Source organism: Hakea prostrata, chromosome 9 (assembly GCF_041222555.1).
Source record: "Hakea prostrata isolate BN-2017 chromosome 9, UWA_Hpros_2, whole genome shotgun sequence".
Classification (NCBI taxonomy): Eukaryota; Viridiplantae; Streptophyta; class Magnoliopsida; order Proteales; family Proteaceae; genus Hakea; species Hakea prostrata.
The window spans coordinates 2,593,996-2,613,000 of NC_142608.1; the positions used below are offsets into that span (position 1 = coordinate 2,593,996).

At 39.8% G+C, this 19,005-nt stretch overlaps 1 protein-coding gene across 1 annotated transcript; it reads left to right on the forward strand.

The window, feature by feature from the left end:
- The first annotated feature begins 726 nt into the window (after positions 1–726).
- LOC149004033 (E3 ubiquitin-protein ligase UPL5-like) lies at positions 727–16,859 on the forward strand. The gene is made up of 3 exons (XM_089167992.1): positions 727–2,976; positions 8,755–9,335; positions 15,855–16,859. The coding sequence occupies exons 1-3, from the start codon at positions 1,107–1,109 to the stop codon at positions 16,116–16,118; spliced, it is 2,715 nt and encodes a 904-aa protein (XP_089024118.1). The 5' UTR covers positions 727–1,106; the 3' UTR covers positions 16,119–16,859.
- The last annotated feature ends 2,146 nt before the right edge of the window (positions 16,860–19,005 follow it).

Consider the following 19,005-nt stretch of genomic DNA (forward strand, 5'->3'; position numbering starts at 1 on the left):
ATGCAGGAGTTGGACCATGGAATAGTCAAAACCCCAATTGATCGATAGGCATTGAAATGTCGATGAACAATGATATCTTCAACGAAATCTTGTTGGTTCACCAAGGTGCAAACCAGCGAATTCGCCAAAATGTCGACCTTTGTAAAAAACTCAAAGGTAAATTAGTATTATGAAAAGGGTAAAATTAGTCTTTTGAATTTTTTGTTAGTGCTAACATCATCACTTTAACATGCCTTCTTAACAAGGGGGCATTTGTAATTGATTTTTTCTCAGAGATAGTAGATATAGTTGATTGTCAATACAAGGGAGTCTATATATAATTTGCCCTTATTTTAATTTCAATAATTTTTTTAGTATAATTGCTTTGTGATGGGGCACTAACGTGCACAATATAGGAGGTTCTTCTATATAGATAGTAAATGGGGACTCCATGCATGTTCTTTGCAATTGTGATTATGCGAGAGGAGTGTATGATGGAATCTGACGGCACCAGAGGATCGAGAACTTTCCTTCAGCTTAACTTGGGTTGAGTGGTTGCTATGGAACATCATTGGGCTACAACACATTTGTGGATAGATTGGTCAAATTTTTTTGGATGCAGCTTGAACGCCTTATGGGGGTGGAGAAATAAAGATATACACCTTGACTTGGAGCTTTTAGTTTTGTTTGTGTGAGGTCCGTTTTTGTATTCCAAAAAAATTATGTATCCCCCACAAACAAAAAAAATGTTAGCTTAGCGTAGGAATCCAGCTCAGTGTGCACGTGCTGACGAAGAGCGCGCGGGTTATGTAGTGCTCGCCTGCTCGGTGCTCCCCGTTTAGTTGAGACAATAGTGTCGTGGCCTTCTCTCTCCTTCAAATTCTCGTTCCGAAATAAACGAAATCCTCCGTTTTCCGTTTACGGGTGTTGTTTATGTCTCCTTTCTTGCAACTCCTTCAATGACTTCTTCGGCCGCAGCCTTTACCCCCTCTCTCTCTTTTTTTGTTCTTATCCAAGCCCCAATCCTCCTTTCTCGTTTAAAGTCAGAATTGGGGTTTTGAGTCTTGAAGGCATGGATGGTATCTCTCCTGTGCTGCGTTGAACTTTCTGGTTCTTAACCACAACCAATGTCTTTCGGAGAAAATTCTATTGATATCTTCCATCAGCGTCTTGATCGGATCTCTTCGAAGAGGAAATTGGATGAGTATGGACCCTCGGACGATGATTTCTCTGATTTAATGAGACGGATGAGGAGAGATGAAGCTGACGACGCTGTCAAATCGTCCTCTGGAGGGGATGTTAGGTTAGGGCATACAAGTACTAGTGCTGGAGCAGATGAATCGGAATTTGGAACCAGGGTTTCTGATTCTGATGCTCGATCGATTTCTTTTAGTGGCTCCACCGATGGAGGCGTCGGGAGCTCGTGTTCTAGATTGCAGTTCTTCGTGCGTCCCATCTCTGGTGGTAATACTATTGTTATTCACGCCGCTCCCGATGATTCTGTGAAATCTGTTCATGAACGGATTCGTAATATTACCGGAATTCCCATGATTGAGCAACGTTTGATATATCGAGGGAAACAGTTGCAGTGGGAACAGTTGCTTGCCCAGTGTGGGATTCAGAACGATGCTAGTCTTCAGCTCGTTGGACGGATGAGGAGCACGGAGTATCCTCGTTCTTGGCAGGTTGTTAATGATTTGGTCTCCTCTATTTGTCGACTCTGTAGAGAAGAGTCAATCCAGCCACAGTGTTCCTACAGATACGTTAGAGGCCGAGTCGAGGAGTTCTTGAAGATGACTCCCAAAGACGATTACGAAATGGCATCAGGGCATATTCAGATCTTTAAGTCCGCTGGAGCCCCCACTGCTCTCGTTATGCTCTATCTTTCTCCGGTCAAAGGGAACAAGCAGTGCGCAGAGGATTCAATTCGGCTTTTTCTCGCACAGGATAACGAATTACTACCAAAACCCGTGCAGGCTCACTGCTCTTCTATTGTGCTGGAATTCTGTAAGTTGCTCACCAGAACTTCTCGCGAGGATCCTCTGTACATATCATGTCGAAATACCCTTGCTACCTCGTTGGAATCCCTCGCGGTGGCACGCGAGTCGAGATATTTTGGTATCGATAAGGCTTCCATGTTAATCCGAGAGTTTTACCCATTTGTACGTGAGTTGGCGAACCGTCTGTCTGCTTGTTTGGAGGCGGGTATGAACTCTCCGCAGTGCTTGGAGGCGGGTATGAACCCTCCGCAGGGCGTTTCGTTATCCGCAGGTGACGTCCGTGATTTCTCTGCCTTCTTGTTACCATTGAGAAGAGCAATTGAAGGCCAATTGGTCGGGGACGCGCGTTTTCCTTTGCGTGATCGTGGTGATAAAGGTCCATTTTGTGGGGGCGAGATTGAGTTACTTCACAATATTTTCCTTGAGTTGCTGCAAAAAATTGATCAGTGCTTAATAAAAGTGGAAGGGTATCTTTCTGCAAAAGTAGCTGCAGAAATTGAAATACGCCGTGGTTTTTGGTCTCAATATCTGGCTATTTTGAAAGAATTGCATCGCATTTCCAAATTCTATCACGGGGCTGAAGACAAACTTCGTTTAGTTATGAGGGCAAGGCGAATTCCACTGAATGCACTTATTAGATACACAAAGCGGAGCGATGAGCACAGGTGGTTTCTTGAGTATAAAGATGTGACTGATTTTGAATCTAGGAGGCATTTGGCAATGATGATGTTTCCGGAAGTAAAGGATGACTATGAAGATCTTCATGAGATGCTCATTGATAGGGCTCAGATACTGTCTGAATCATTTGAATATATCACAAATGCAGACCCTGAGTCATTGCATGGTGGTCTTTTCATGGAGTTCAAAAATGAAGAAGCTACCGGTCCTGGTGTCTTGAGAGAGTGGTTCTGCTTGGTTTGCCAAGCAATATTCAATCCACATAATTGCCTTTTCCTTGCATGTCCAAAAGATGGCAGAAGATTCTTTCCTAATCCGGGTGAGTTTTTATTTTCTTTTGTTTGTTTTCTTTCAAAATATGGTCGCCTTTGCTGTCTTTCTTTTTGTTTTTTTGCTAAAGGTCATTTTTTTGCTAAAGGTCAATATTATCAAGATAAAAATAATAATAATAATAATAATAAATAAATAAAATAAACGCATAAAGTTAAAAACTACCTTTAACCCCAGGATTACTTGTACCATTAAATCTAAACCTTGTAAGATCAGCCATATCTCTTTCCAGTTCAAAACCTTTTGCCTACGCCACCTCCTTGTTGATACATATGGGTGTTGAGCCTTTGGTTAATATGTTTGCTTGAGTGAATACAGAAGTAGTTTAATCAATGTAAAGGCTGTCTAACCTAAAGTTATATGGGCAGAATTTATTATGTTTTATTTCAGCTTTAAGAGTCTAAGTCAGTCTAGGCTAGTTAGTTTTTGATTTTGAATAATGACTCCAGTGAGCCAAATCAGACTGAGACTCTAGCATACCATATATAAATAGACCCCTTCACTCAATGGGGAGAGAACATAGTCGAATATTGAATGATAAGTTTCCCTTTGAGCACTTCGTGAGTATTTTAGTTATTGGTTCTGTCCATTAGTTTGAGGATACAAGTAGTAGGAAATTTGGTTCTGTCAATAAGTTTGAAGATCCAAACCCTAGGAAGGTTCCAATGAAAGCAAGCCTAGACACCTGCGACTAGTTGAAGATCAAAGTTCTATAGTTGAAGAACAGAGTTCTACCTTCATTCTTGATGTAAACTATTTCGGTATTTCCAGGGGTTCCATAGGGCCTAGGGTTGCTTCCTCAAACCCTAGGACCCTTATTTCGATCTAGGGGTATCTTGGTAATTTTAAAAATCCGTGGTGTCCTGGGTCTGAGTCCCATTAAGTCCAGTTTGATGACTGAATTAGTGAATCCTACATCTATTTTTATTTTCTTAATTTGATTAATATTTTGTGAGTAGAATCCTTGTTTAGGTGTGATTCCTAGTTGTGTTGGGGTCCCCTTGTTTGAATTCTTTTTTATTAAGATATGAGAGTCCCTATTTATGCTGGAAGTTGTTAGTCAAGTCAGAGGAACTAGAAAGTCAGTTTGAAGTCAATTAGGTTTCCCAATTTCAGTCTTGGTTTGTTTTTGATTTTGAGGCTATAAATAAAGCCTTCATCCTCCGTAATTAACTAGTTGATTTGATTAATAGAATTTCTGAGTTTGGTGGAAAAGTTGTGGGCTTCCTTTGGGAGGTCTGCGGCGGTATTAGAGTGAGAATTCAGCTATTGTCTTCAAGCTCCAGCAACTTTCAGCAATCAGTCTTCCAGGAGGCTATCTCCAATCCCAAAGACAGCTCCTCTCCTCCCCATTCCGGCCTCTTCCTTTCTTCCCTAGCCCTCACAAGCCTCCCCCACCCTTCCCGTCTATCGCAGACATCCCCAGCCCCACACAATCCCTTGCAGCGGCCTTAGAACCCCTCCTCTTCTGATTCTAGTTCATCCCCTACCCTCCCCTACCCCTCAGCCTTAGGTACTGCCCTTCCCCCTTCTCCTCTCTTCTTCTTTGCTTCTTGTCTAGCCTGTGACAGCCTGTAAACCCAGAAAACCAGAAGCCAGAATTTACCTAACTCTAGAACACCTATATCTCCTAAACCTAACTCCAATTCCTTCACCCTTTTAGGATTAGCTTCCCCAGCCCCTTACTCACACTTGGTCCCAACACCAGCCCATTCCAAGAATACTAATCCCAATAGGACTCTTCCAACCTAACCTAAACCAACTAGGACAGACCTAAACATATTAGAATTAACCTAAAACTATAAATCTCAAACTACAGCCTCTCCCAAGCCCATTTGAACATTAGAATCTCAGTTTTAAACCCATAACTTTACTTTCCAGTTCTGGAACTTAGGTACAGCTGCAGCCGGACTTTAGTAACAATCATCCCAAGACCGAAAACCTCTAAAACTTAAACTCACTACCAGACCTGAAACCTAAGTTACAGCAAGGTTACAAGCTTCAAGACCCAAATCCCTTCAATACCTAGCCTGAGCAGAAACTTCCAAAACCTACCTAACCTTTGACAACCCTAATTCCTCCAACTAATCTCCTGTTATGAGCATGTACAGCTCTAGAAGACTGCTGGTTCCTTGAGAGAGGATCCTAAACCTAGGGCAACATCCCTACAAGTCAATTCTCCATCTGAGAATTTCATCCTGAAGGCTGCATCTAGGAATCTGGCAGCCTACTCCCTATTCCCTTAGATTCAAGGGCAGACCTACACTAATCTAACCCTTAGATCTGCCCTACACTTACAGTACATCACCCCTCAAGATCCCAATTTGACCCCCTTCCCTCAGGGTTGAGGAAAGTACAAAAATTGAAGAAAATAATTGTATCTTGATTTCAGATGGTTAGTATGGGTTCAACTGGGATCTATGGTCACCGACATTAGGGGGGTGAGGTTCCTAAGATTTGGGATAGATCTAATGATTAGATTCACGTAGATCTGACCTTGAATTTTCTAGAGAAGTCCAAAGATTCAGGAAAATGAAAGAAGGCTGCAGGATGGGTAGGATTGGGGGAGAAGAATTAGGGTTAGGGAATAGGTAAGCTGCAAGCTTGGGGGGGAGGGGAAGAGAAGGCTATGATGGGTGAAAGAGAGGAGGAAAGGGTAGGGGCAGAGGTGGGGTGAGTACTTGTTGATTGAGGGGTTGAATCACTCCAGAAAATAGAATGCTTAAAGCCAACCTCAGGTCTCCTCCTTGGAAACCCACAACTCCCGTCAACACCTCTTCCTTTAATCAAATTTCATAAATCATCAAAGCTGTCTTGTTTTCAAGTATGGGGCTATATGTATAGCCTTACATTGAGTCATTGAAGGGCTCCTACTTGGACTCAAATTTGAAAGCAAAAAAGAACAAGGATATATTCTAAAAGAACTCCTAACTAACTAAAGTTTCAAAATTAAAAGGACTTCTATCTTAAGAAGGAATCTAATTTAAGATAAGATTCCAACTTAGAAACCAAAACAAAGAAGGATTTCTAACTTTATTTGGGACTCCTACTCAACTAAGGACTCTCACTTATCTCAATCTAGAATGATTCAAATTACATATTAATAGTAGGACCAGTCCTCCAGTACAGGTTGGAGTGTTGGACTACAACTAAAGGAATCCTTATCTAAATAGGACTCCTAACTAGATTAGGGCTTTTTTGTAACTTAACAAAGGAGGACTCCAATAACAAAATATGGATAGACTTGGACTCCTAAGAAGGATCTGATTCTAACTAGATCAAATTGGGTTGGACTAGGGCTACCTAAAATGAACAAAATGCCCCTGTTGCTGAAAAACTCCATGTGCTGGGCTGGACCATAGGGGCTGGGCAGCATCTCTAGGCCATTCTTCGGCCCTTGGGTGACTGTTGTAAACCAGGTCTGGGGTTAGGGTATTTTGGTAAATCCCCTAGACTTAGGGTTTGCCCAGGGTATTCCAGCAAAGGGGGGAGGGTTTTTAGGGCTTCTATGGTACTTTATGGCCTGCTGAAGATGAGATTCAGATCTGAATTCTACTGAGGACTGAATTCCAGATCTGAAATTTGGTTTTGGCTAGGGTTGGGGAAGGGGGAAGGGTTGCGGTCCTGCAGTTCAGAGTTAATGATGCTACTGTTCTGCAGTTCAGAAACTGATTCAGTGAATGAGATTCTGAGGTGTTAAGCAATTAGGGTTTCCTGAAATTTGAAAAATCTGCAGAACTTCTTGAAGAAGATGAAGTGCATGATTTTTTCGAAGTCAAGAATATTAGGCAGATTTGGGAGATTAAGGTTAGAACTATAACCTAGTACTAGGGGCGACCAAAGGGCAAGGGAAAAAGGGGTTAATGGGGCCGGGCTTTGGGGTCTGCAGGTGGAGGGATTCTAGGTTAACTGTAAGGAAGGAGGGGAAGAAAGGCTTGCAGGTGTTAGGGGAAATAGGGTAGGGGCCTGGGGCTTAAGGTAGTCATGGGGTAGGGGGAGTGCTACTGTTAAGGCACAGCAGCAAGGGGGAGGGGATTCTAGGGCTGCACAAGGAGGGGAAGGGATGGGGAAGGGCTGCGAACAAGGGGGTGAAGGACAGGATTGTGGGTGGGGCTTCTCTTACTTGGATGCTTTGATGAAGGCTTGAAGGCTTTGATGATGACCTGAAGCTATTGGATTGTTGAAGAAGATGAAGAATCTTGAACAAAACACTCAACCAAGGCCTACCCAATAAGGAGACTTTGATCCTCCACTCAAACAAATTTATTGATCATCAAAACTGTCTTTTACATTGAACTAATGAGCTATATATAGCCTTTAACAAGACTCTGACTTGGGTTGGGATTCCTAAATGAATAAGGATCCCAACTCTTAACCAAAACACTTTAAAGAGGAATCAAATTACTACAAGATTACAACCCTTAGATTGGAATATTTTAAAGACACTAACTTGGGACTCAATAAAATAACTTTAAACCAAACTGGGACTCTTAAGCAAAACCAAACTGAACTCAAAAAAAATTCTGGAAAATCCTAACATTAATTTTAGAAATAAATTAAGGGCTGCAATGCCCAATTAATTTCTTGGAACCATCTTGGGGGCCACACTTAGAGTTTCAGCCAACCCCTCTTGAGATGGCTCTGGCTCTGGCTCCAGTTCACATCAGAAATATGTCATTCTAATCAATTCTTAGTCTATTTGTGGCTTCTTCCCAGCTGCCTCATGAGTCATGAGTCTCACTTTTAATTCGCACTGCTCTCACCTAGTCCTAATTATTCACTTTTTCCAGCTTAGAAGTTACAACATTTGAAATCAACTTAGGAACAGAGCCCTTGCATAAAAAAGAGGGTGGGGCAGGGGTTTGTTGTGGTGTTAGATTTCGGCATTTTTGGAGAAGTAATGCATTACATATTCTTGATGAGAAGAATGAATAAAGAAAACATCCTTGCATGCAATCCCTTCCCACTAATCCTTATAGGAATTTTTGAAATTCCATGCTGTTCCAAATTCAATGTCACTGTGCAGATCTCCGTTTCTTAGAACAGATTTGTCTGATATGCTTCCACTTTTGGAATCCTGATGCCATTCGATGTTTTTATTTGTTTTGATGACAATTGTATTTCACTTCAGTTTCTCATTCTAGGTTTTCTGTTTCAATATTTTAGACATGTGTTTCTGATTCATAATGCATCTTTTAGAAATTTACTAGGGAATGTGTAGGGGGAGGGGTTCCAGGCTCTGCTCTTACCATTAGTATAAAAATTTGCTGTTATTTATTTATTTATTCATGGCCTTTAACGTGAGGTCTTTAATAATTCAGGAGAAATGAGACATTTACATTGACCATATGGTTTTTCCCTATCTATCAATTAATTTTATGTGGATTAGTTTGGTTATGGAATTTTAGCTACAGTTAATGGACAAGCAGCTACAGAACAATCACCTATGCTTAAAGATAACCAAATAAAATTTAACAGAATAATTCTATACTTAAGTTATCAAGTTTATGCTCATCATCCAATCTGTGTTGTAACTTTAACAAAAAGCATGATTTTTCCAAGTGAATTGGTGATTTAATGTAATCCACAATGATATTTTTATAAGTTTGTTCTGCAAAATATATTATCCATATGCTGATCTGTTGGAACTTTTTCATGCATTGCAATTCATGTTGGCATTTGGAAATCACTCATGGTAATTGGAAACTGTAATTTTCTCTTCAAGTGGATTATTTTTGTTTAGTGTCTCATTCCATCTCCAATGCAGCTTCTAATGTGGATCCTTTGCACCTTGACTATTTTGGGTTCTGTGGTCGCGTGATTGCTTTATCCTTGATGCATAAAGTGCAAGTAGGAGTTGTATTTGACCGCGTCTTTTTCCAGCAATTAGCTGGAAATATTGTATCTTTAGAAGATGTTAGGGATGCAGATCCGTCCTTTTATAAGAGCTGCAAAGATATTCTAGAGATGGATGCTGATTCATTGGATTCAGATGATTTAGCACTGACATTTGTCTGCGAAGTTGAAGGTTTAGAATCCATGGAGCTCTGTCCTGGTGGGAATAACATCTCTGTGAATAGTAGAAACAGAGAAGAATATATAAATCTTTTGATCCAGCACCGCTTTGTCACATCTACCTCCCAACAGGTAGCTCATTTTGCCCAAGGATTTGCTGATATTCTTTCTGATTCAAGGCTCAACAAATTTTTTTTCCAAAGTTTGGAGCTTGAAGATCTTGACAGAATGCTGCATGGAAGTGATCAAGCAATTTCTGTAGAGGACTGGAAAGCGCACACTGAATACAATGGCTATAAGGAAACTGAAAATCAGATCTGTTGGTTTTGGAAGGTATACAACTGTAGGTTCTTGGTTTTTCTGTTCTATATATGATTCCATTTGTCCCCTTCCAACTGCTAAATGCATATTAATGAACCCCAACTAAAACCCCCAAATAATGATAATAGAAAAAAATATTCGGTGGCATATGGTTTGCTTTATGGTAGCGGTTGGAACATTGTTGAAATCAAAGCGGGAACTGCAGCAAATGGCAACATTTTGTGCCAATTCTGGCCTTGGGTAGTGTCTTTGATTGACAGAGAGCAGCCTAACTTGCGTGTGCAATCTTTTTTGGGCAATTAACTGATTATTTTACTTAGTTACATACTTGAATTGTTTGCTATTTTTTCATGGCAACCTAAACATGGCTATAGGCATAACAAATGACGTAGGAATATATTCATGGAAGAAAGTCTCCTGTCTGGAAGCATAGATCCCATGACTGCATCGTTGTGTGCTTGTGTCTCTCTCCTCATTCCTATAAAGTGACCTCCCAGCTCCCTCCCTCCCTCCTCCCTCCCATTGATTGAATGTAAAGGGAGCATTGGTTTGGTTTTGTGCAGGTATGGTAGTCAACCTTCTGGACAGAGAACCCTTCCTTATATGTATCTTCATGAATGATTGGTGAGACAGTACTCTTGTCTTGCTGGATGGACCGTCATCATTTGCAGCTACTGCTGTCTAGTGTCTTCATACTATTTTGTTCTGCTAAAAGCTCAATTGTATCCAAGATACCTCTGCTATATGAATCCCATGACTGGTTCATATGTGAAAATTTGGCTTAATGTTTAATAAGGTGCTGGAGATTAACCGTCTATCAGAACCGGTTGAAACATTATTACCTCTTTCTGCGTTTCCCCAAAAAAATATCTTACCTTTCAGCTAGAAAATGAGATTTTCTGGTGAGTGCAGAAATACCAAGAAAGCCAGCAACAAGATGGGCCATTAGACTAGATCTAGAATGTACTACCAGTGGGTTGTATGGGCTGTGGGATTTATACTTTGGGTTTATTAGCCAGCAACAAGATTGGCCATTAGACTGGATCTAGAATGTACCACCAGTGAGTTATATGGGCTGTGGGATTTACACTTTTGAGTTTACTGTTATCTATGCCAATTCAAAAAGCCTAAATATTAGGTGTTTCAAGTCCTGTTTGTGATTAAAAAGTTAATTTCTTCTTTTTGTTTTCTAGTTATTGAGATTGTTAAATTACATTAGGTTGTTACGGTACATGACCTGCGGGTTCCATGAGGATATATATATATATATATAATGTACACAGTTACACACTATGTCTTTGTGTAGTAGTAAATATGTGTGTGTGTGTGTGTGTGTGTGTGTGTGTGTGTGTGTGCGTGTGTGTATAATGTACACAGTTACACACTATGTCTTTGTGTAGGTATTTAGTACCATAGCTTGTTTATAGTATTGCTATTTTTTTTCCTTTTTCGTATGTAATTAGACTTGGATACTTCTTTTTGGTATTACTATACTTACATTATTATATATTGAAACCATGAGGGAGGTAGGGTTTCACAAGCACCACACTGCTGCTCTAAGCAATCTCTCTTTCTCTTCTTCCTCTTTGTCTCTATGCTCTGTGGTTTACTAGTTTCTAGTTTGTTACAAAAATTAGTAGGTATCTATATTTTTGAGTTATGATTTCTTTGTAAGCATTGTTGAGTTGCCGTTTTGTAAGATACCTCCATTAGCCAAGTGCCAACTAGAGTTTCTACTACTATAATGACGGAATTTATAAATAAAGTAGCAATACCTAGCCTTCATCAATTTTGAGAGAGGGAGGGAGAACAACATATACCCCCCTCACTTTCTTCTATTTCTTCTTTCTGAAAAAAGAATAGAGAGCGAAAGAAAATAAAATAAAATTAGAAAGAGAAATAATATGACACATATATATCGCCAAATTGAGCTTGTTTGCTTAGGAATAAATCTAGGGAGGGTTTGATACATGGGATTTCAATGCCAAGTCTTTCCTGTATGCTGAGTCACTTTTAAGGTTAAAGTAGTGGTAAATAGGTTGCATACAAGATTTAGCTTCTTTTTTGTTTTTCCTTAAATTTTTTGGTGTCTTAAGTTGAACCAGCTTTGCTGGTTTGAACTAGTACATTAATTTATGTTATTTCAGGATATTCCTGTTTGGCTTGGGAAATATTCCTTTTCAAGTAGTAGTCTCTTTATTCTCCACACCCACCTAGAATTTCCAAAGGAGGTTGTGTTTGTTTTTCCTAGTTCAAGTGGGTGGAGGCCTTAGGCTATGTTATAAATAAAGAGATTCATTGAGAAAGGGGGAGTGACTCACTGAGTAATTTTCGAGCAATGTTGCTTTTGCCTTTTGCAATGTGTTAGGTGTTGCATCCTCTTTTTTAAGCAGATCTAATCTGATCTTGGATCCAGATTGGTATTTGATCAGTCTTATCCTTGTTGAACTGAGGCACAAGAGGTTCAAATCAAAGCTTGTCTTCCACTTGTTTGAAGATCTTCCAGGTTGTCATTCAAATTTTGATTTGGTTTGACTTCCACCACTAACAAACTGCTGTCAAGGCTTTGCTGCAACAACAGTTATGTTTACAATATCCCAGCCCCATAATGCTTACAATCCTCTACAGCCTGGACACTTAATTTTTCCTTTTCTTTTTCAATTTCCCCAGGATCTAGCCAATCAGGCCATTCCAGCCATGAAACCCTTCCCTCTAGTAATCAAATTGTCCCTGGTCTATCAGAAGTCTCAATCCAAGCTTGAACCCCATCTCCTCACTCAATTCTAGAAAACACCATTTGTGGTTCTTCTGGGGAAAACCCTAAAGTTCATTCAGCCCGACTCAACCATCAACTTTGACCCATATCTGGATTTGTTCATCCCTTCCCATGTCTGGTAACCAGTTAGCCTAACTTCCCATAAACCAGCCCTAGCCCTAATTTGATGAAACTTCAGATCCAGCCAGATCCTGACCCTAGCCCTAGAACTGACGAGAAACTCAATTTTTACCCATTCAAACTGCCTCCTAGTTGATCTCCTATTAATGTAGGAGACAAGGACTACGTAATCATACCCAGGTTTTCTGCCTTCTTAGCATGAGTTGAATTCTAGCTGCCATTGTGTTCGGCTCTCGCCTATTGTCTCCATCCTTGGGCTTCTCGTCCATGGTTTTATTCTCGGAAGGTTGAAGGTGGCGGGGTTTTGTTACCTCATCCCTTTTCGTTTACTCTCTTTTCTTCTGATTCCCATGACATCCTTGCCCGATCTTCTAATCATTCAAAATCCGGTATTCTTTTCCTTCCAAGTATACTCCATCATATATTAGCATTTCCTTTCTGGATTTATTCATATTATCCACTAATTGTAATTTAAAATTTTTCCCCTAACTCCTTGATTTGAGTATCTTTGTATTTTTGTGGACCCATAGCAGGTCTACATACATGCGTTGCTATGGATTCTTTACCGTTCAATTTTAGATTGCTTTCACCTAATGGAAAACATGCTATGCTGTTTATTGATGAAGGGCAGAGCTACAATTCCATATCACGGGCTAATGTGGGTATTATTTTGTCGAATACCAGCCGATAATCGAGTCTGAGGAATATATATTCATTGAATTTTCTGTTACTCAATATTTTGCGGCATTTTATTCTTCTCAGCTTATAATTAAACTGGTCAGAATGGTTGGAAGACACACAGTCAATCGTTTATCATGATGGGAATTTGTGAACTCTACATCCTTTTCACATGCGCCTGATATTCATCTGATAAGCCCCTTGTTATTCAGATATACAAACGCAAGGTTAAACAGGGGAAAGCAGTATCATTTACAGCAGGGACAAGAGAACATAGCACCACTTGCATCTGAGGTAGGGGATGGGACAGGTGGCAATTCCCTATTGGACAGCAACCACGAGTCTGCTGTGGCCAAGAGCTGCAGAGCAGACATTCCAGCTGGCAGAAGGAGATTGGATAGGAGAGTGGGAGTCGGTTAGAGTTTGTTACGTTGGTGAGGAAAGTATGAAAAGGAGGGGGGGGGGAGGAGCAGGGAAAAAGGGGAGGAGAAAAACAATAGCAAGCTGTGCTTGTGGGAGAGGGAAGACCTCTTGGGGAAGCTCGGGGTGTGGAGCTGTTCTTGTTATTAAGGGAGTGAAGTTGTTCTTGTTTGAGGAGGGAGGAGGAAGAAGAGAGCAGCAAGCTCTGATTTCTAGGGGAGGGCAACCTCTCGGGTATGGGAGAGATTTGTAGGGAGTTTGAGAATATGTATGAACTGATGTCTATAGTTTAGCGATTGTTATTTGCATTCCAAGAATTGATTATCATTGATAGACAACTATGTGTATCTGTTGATGAAGATGATCAAGTTTACTGAATGAACTGAGTTTCAGTTATTGCTGTCTTTATTAATTTTGTTGTGATGATTGCTTATAGCCATTACTGTTATTAAGCTTTTGGTAGGACTTTGGGAAGGTTTAAGAGGGTCTTATGATCATCCTTCATGGGTTAGTTGATGACTTTTGCTCCAACCCAATAGAGGCAACACGACTGATGCAGCCTCAACCAGAACACTAGATGGTTGCAATGGAAGGTGAGGAGATCATGGGATGGGTCAATGACCATAGAAAGTGCTGTGACGACTATTTGCCATCATGACTTCTTGTCCTTCCCCATTACTTCTAGATGTTTGAGACAAGTAACCATAGTAACGAGGAACTAGTTTGGCTTTATGCCAAGATGATCTATAATGGAAGCTATTTACCTTATTACGAGCTTTATGGAAAGGTATAGAGAGTATAAGAAAGATATTCATGTGGTCCTTATTGACCTAGAAAAAGCTTATGATAGAGCCCTAGAGTGTTAATCTAACAAGTACTAGAGAAAATAAATTTGCAAGTAAATATGTAGACATAGTTAAGCATATGTATAATGGTTCACCAATGTGAGAATGATTGGAGGATGAGGTTGAGAATCTAAATTACAATTGAACTACATTAAGGATCAGCTTTAAGCCTGTATTTTTTTGTACTTATAATGGATGAATTAACCAAAAATATTCAAAATGATGTCCCTTGGTATATGTTTTTTGCTGATGATATTGTGTTTATAGATGAGACATAGGTAGGGATTAATGCCAAGTTAAAATCATGAAGAACAACTTTGGGATCCAAACGCTTTAAACTAAGTAGAGTGTAAATGGATTATCTAGTTTGCACCTTTGGTTTGGATCGGTCGGAGGATAAGGTGGTGAAACTTGATGAGAAGGAGATCCCTCAAAAGGGATTGTTTTAAGTATCTTGGCTCAATCTCAAATAAAAAAAATGTGGTATAGATGATGATGTTCCCAAAGAACTAACATAGGGACGATGAAATGGAGAGGTGTGTCTAGGGTCTCGTGTGATTGACATATTCCTTTGAAGCTCAAAGAATAATTCTATAGGACCGTTGTATGACTAGTTATGATGTACAGTGTAGTGTCTTGAGCTGTTAAGCAGCATATATAGATAAACTCAGTATAGCTTAAATGAGGATGCTAAGATGGATGACTGGCAAAGCTAGGAAGGATAAGATAAAGAATGATCATATTAGAGCCAGTTTATGAGTAGCTCTGATAAGTGATGAGCTTCAAGAAAGTCGTTTGAGGTGCTACAATCATGTTCAACGGAGTCCTGTAAATGCTTTTGTGTAGAGAAGTGATTTAATCCAGATTTAAGGAATTAGAAGAGCTAGGTGCAGACCTAATATGACCTGAAGAGAAGTTGTGAGAAAGGATATGCAATAGTTTAGGCCTTATATCTAGTATGGCCTTAAACATAGCTGATTGGAAGGCAAGAACCCATGTAGTCGACCCCATTTACTTGGGACAAGGCTTCTTGTTGTTGTTGTTGTTGTTGATGATGTAATTCAATTTTAAAGCTTCAATTTTTTTTATTTTCTTCTAGTTTCAGACAAGGACCTGATAGCCCCTGGGACAAGTTTCTCTCAACACATGGGGAATTGATTTAACCGCCATACTTCGGCTCAAGTTGAATTTGTCTAGAGACCTGGATAGGGTTGAACTGGCCTGGTAGGATCCTTGTAGTATATTTATTAATTTATTTTTTGATTCGTATCTTCTTACTAACCGTTCACTACTAATGACCTATAGCCTACTTAACTTATGAAAGTGTGCTACTCAAGCAGGAAATGGCACTATCAACCCTGTATTATCAATGAGAAGTAAGCTGTTGATTTTGCCTGGACTACCCTACTACGTTATATTCTGAATATGGTGGAGGCAGTGATAGAATTTCATTAGATTTCAGTCCTAGAGTTGAATAGAAATGCTTTGATTTTGTTAGTTCATACCGTGAAATTGTGCAATTAAAAGTCAGGATTGAATAGTCAATTAACAGGGAGTCTCATTGAGTTGGGTACTTTTTAACTTTTTGAGGGTGTATTACTGCAAAATGAATCATCCAGTGTTAAGTAGTATTCTAATTACTTTTGCTGAAATGAAGTTTTTTGGTGTTAAAGCAATATTGTACTTTTGCAGATTGTTGAAGGAATGCCCTTGGAGCAACTAAGGGCACTACTATTCTTTTGGACCTCACTGAAGTACCTACCTGTAGAGGGCTTTGGTGGCTTGACTACCCGGTTGTATATATACAAGAAACTGGATTCCATAGATCACCTACCGTCAGCTCAGACATGCTTCTACCGGTTATGTCTTCCGCCATACCCATCGCTCAGCATCATGCAGATGCGTCTAAATATTATTACTCAAGAATATGTGAGCAGTAGCTTTGGTATGTGGTGAATGGATGACATGTGACTCCAGCTAGAGAAGTTTAAAATGATGCATTCTGCTGCATATATATATCCATTGTCTAAACCTGTACAGTTAGGATCATAATTATCTCTGCTTCTCAGAGAATGTAAGTTCATCTTCTGTATTGCCTGCTCTCTTCTTCTTTCTCTTTTACTCCTTTTTTGGTGACAGTACAGTCTTTCTGCTCTTTTGTCAATAGTTGATTTAGGTGAAGATACCGTAGGAAATCAGGGGGAAGAGGTGGTGCAGGACTGCAGGGTGGATAGAAGAAAAATTCTTTCTGGGAAAATTGTTTCCTTCTCTTAAATGCAAGAGCAGAACAACTATTTGTAATTTTTGGGGGCTTTCTCATTTTGTAGTGACTTTCTGACTGTATGAAGTAAGTACTAGTTCTCGGCTATCAATTGATCTTCTGAATTTGGATTTTCTTCATATTATCATATAGGATTTTAGCCGTATCTCTGTAATTGATTCTGTCGCTGATCCACCTGCATAATGTGAAGGACTAAATGGCTCTCAGATATTTTTTTATGATTCCATAATTAGATGAAGAGGCTGTGCTACAAAGATTGTTGCCTTTGCCGGCTTTTATTCTCAAAGTCTAGACTACATTCTCACCGAGAGAGCTACACACAGAGTTAACAATATGGTAGAAACGGTTTCACTAGCATTGGGAACATAAGTCAAGTTACATAACATAAAATTAGAGATTGAAGAGGCTAAGCAGTAGCGCAGCTGCACTTGCAAGGAGAAATGCACTCCTTGCAGTCACAGAGGCGAGGATAATCAGTGTTGCAATCGCATTTCTTGACGCACTGGTATTGAGGATTGCCACCCCACAAGCACTTGGCCATGCAACGCAGAATGGGTCGACATGTTGGGCAGCCATTGTTCATCCGATCAAGTAAACAGTTTCTACAGTCATCACCATCTCCTTCTCCCCAGGGAGGGCATGTTGCCTCAACAGATTGTGAGATCATTAGATCGCACACCAACACCACCAGCACTACCACAATTATCATCATCTTTGCCACTCTCACTGTTCCCCTTCCCTTCCTTTTCTCCATCTTCTCTCCTGTTGAGCAGTCTTTCTGGGTAGAGTGACACAAGAGAGAAAGAGCAATGGAAGTAATAAGCTCAGCTCCCATCTTAATCTTCTTGGTAGTGGGTAATTATTAAATGATGGCAGTTACTTCCAATTGATTGCAAAGCAGTCTTTGGAGTTCGTTCTGTCTGGGAATGCGAAATGCTCTGCTTCCGTCTTCAATTGTTCTGTTCCAAGTCTGACCACATGTGTAGGTAAGTAATAAGCTCTGCTCCCAGGTGTCTCACGACTCTCATCTTGGAATTGGAACTGAAAATCATATAAATCAAATTAAATCGAAAAATGGTCCGATTCTACTAATCTATTCTGGTTTGGGGTTTGTACTTTTAATTTGAATCTCACTTATCTTACTTGTATTTCTGTTGAATACTTGAACTGAGTGAAGTTACATATTATGGTTTCTCTGATGCGTTAAAGGGACTGTTAAAAGTATCAGAGTTAACATTGTGAATGATGTTTTAATTTCTTTCTAATGTTTATTCGATTTTGGATCCTTCACCTATACGGAGAGACATGATTGGATACTTGATATCTATCTTATCTAAACTCAAAATTGCCACTTTTAGAAAAGTAGAGAGAAGTATTGAATTCTTATATTTTCAAAATTTTCTTAAAACAAGAGGATTTTGTGTTTAAATTGGCCCAAGAGGATTTTGTGTTTAAATTGGCACAAGCATTCAGAGCATTTCAATCATGTGGATTGAAAATTTTTCAAGGATCCAAAATCGTTCATTTCTAATTTTCACTTGAATTGAATTATCTATCACATTAGCAATTGAAAAACTAAATGGAAACAAATGGCTTTAAAAACAGTTGTATGGATCATCATCCCCACCTCTTATCCAGCAGATCTTGAAGAGGTTTTACTCCCCTTTCATCATTTCACCATATGAGTTAAAAAAAATTCCTCTCGGGGTTCAATCATTATTCCATTGCTCTTTTGACTACTCACCTCGAAGTTCTAAAACCCCACCCTCAAGGTCGTGTTGAAGGTATAGCTATCAACTAAAACGAAGTATGGTTTTCTACTTGTTCTCCCGCTCTGAGAAAACCTACTGCCGCCGTGCTTCTTCTTCTTTGCCTCCTCTTCTTATTTTCTCCTTGTCTTCTCTTCTTGTTTTTTCGTTTCTCTCTTTCTCCACCTCTATTCTTTGTTTTCCGTTTATCACACCGCCTCTATCTATTGTTTTCCTCTTTGTTTCTTCCCCTCTTCATTTCCTCTCCATTTCTTCGCACCTTTCTCTCCATTCCTCTCTTTTCTCAAGTTCTCTTTCTCTCCGCTTCTCTCCGGTTCTCTTTGTTTTATGTTTTTCCTTAACCAGTGGACGTTTCCAGTTATCAGAAGGAGAAAAGAAGAAGAAAAAAAAATCTGCTATGCGAGATCCAGTCGTGCATCCCGCAAATCTAAAGGTTTTACGCTAGAGCTGGAAGTGCCTCTTGTAGATCGGGAATCTTTGCTACTGCAAGTATTTCCTATTGTTAGTCATTATCAGTGTTTCTTCACCATTGTGGCTTTTGTCTCTACCCGTGTGGTGTGTATCTACATCCTTGTGGAGTATATCTACGTCCTTATGGCGTGTTGTCTCTTTGGGCATTGGTGATGGAAGCTATGTATGTCGTATTCCTTGTGTTTAATTGTTGCTGTGGTTGTTTCAACCCTTATTCTAAGAGTTTATTAGGCTTAACCCATTTCTTAGCCTGGATGACTTTGTCCATCGCATGTACGACATTTGATCAATTTTCCACTCTTTGGTTCAGATCGGACCTTGT

Bases quoted from the DNA above. Each gene is read 5' to 3' on its own strand.
- LOC149004033 (XM_089167992.1), top strand. From the start codon at position 1,107: ATGTCTTTCGGAGAAAATTCTATTGATATCTTCCATCAGCGTCTTGAT. The intron at 2,977-8,754 runs GTGAGTTTTTAT...TCTCCAATGCAG, and splicing joins AAGATTCTTTCCTAATCCGG to CTTCTAATGTGGATCCTTTG. The intron at 9,336-15,854 runs GTATACAACTGT...GTACTTTTGCAG, and splicing joins AGATCTGTTGGTTTTGGAAG to ATTGTTGAAGGAATGCCCTT.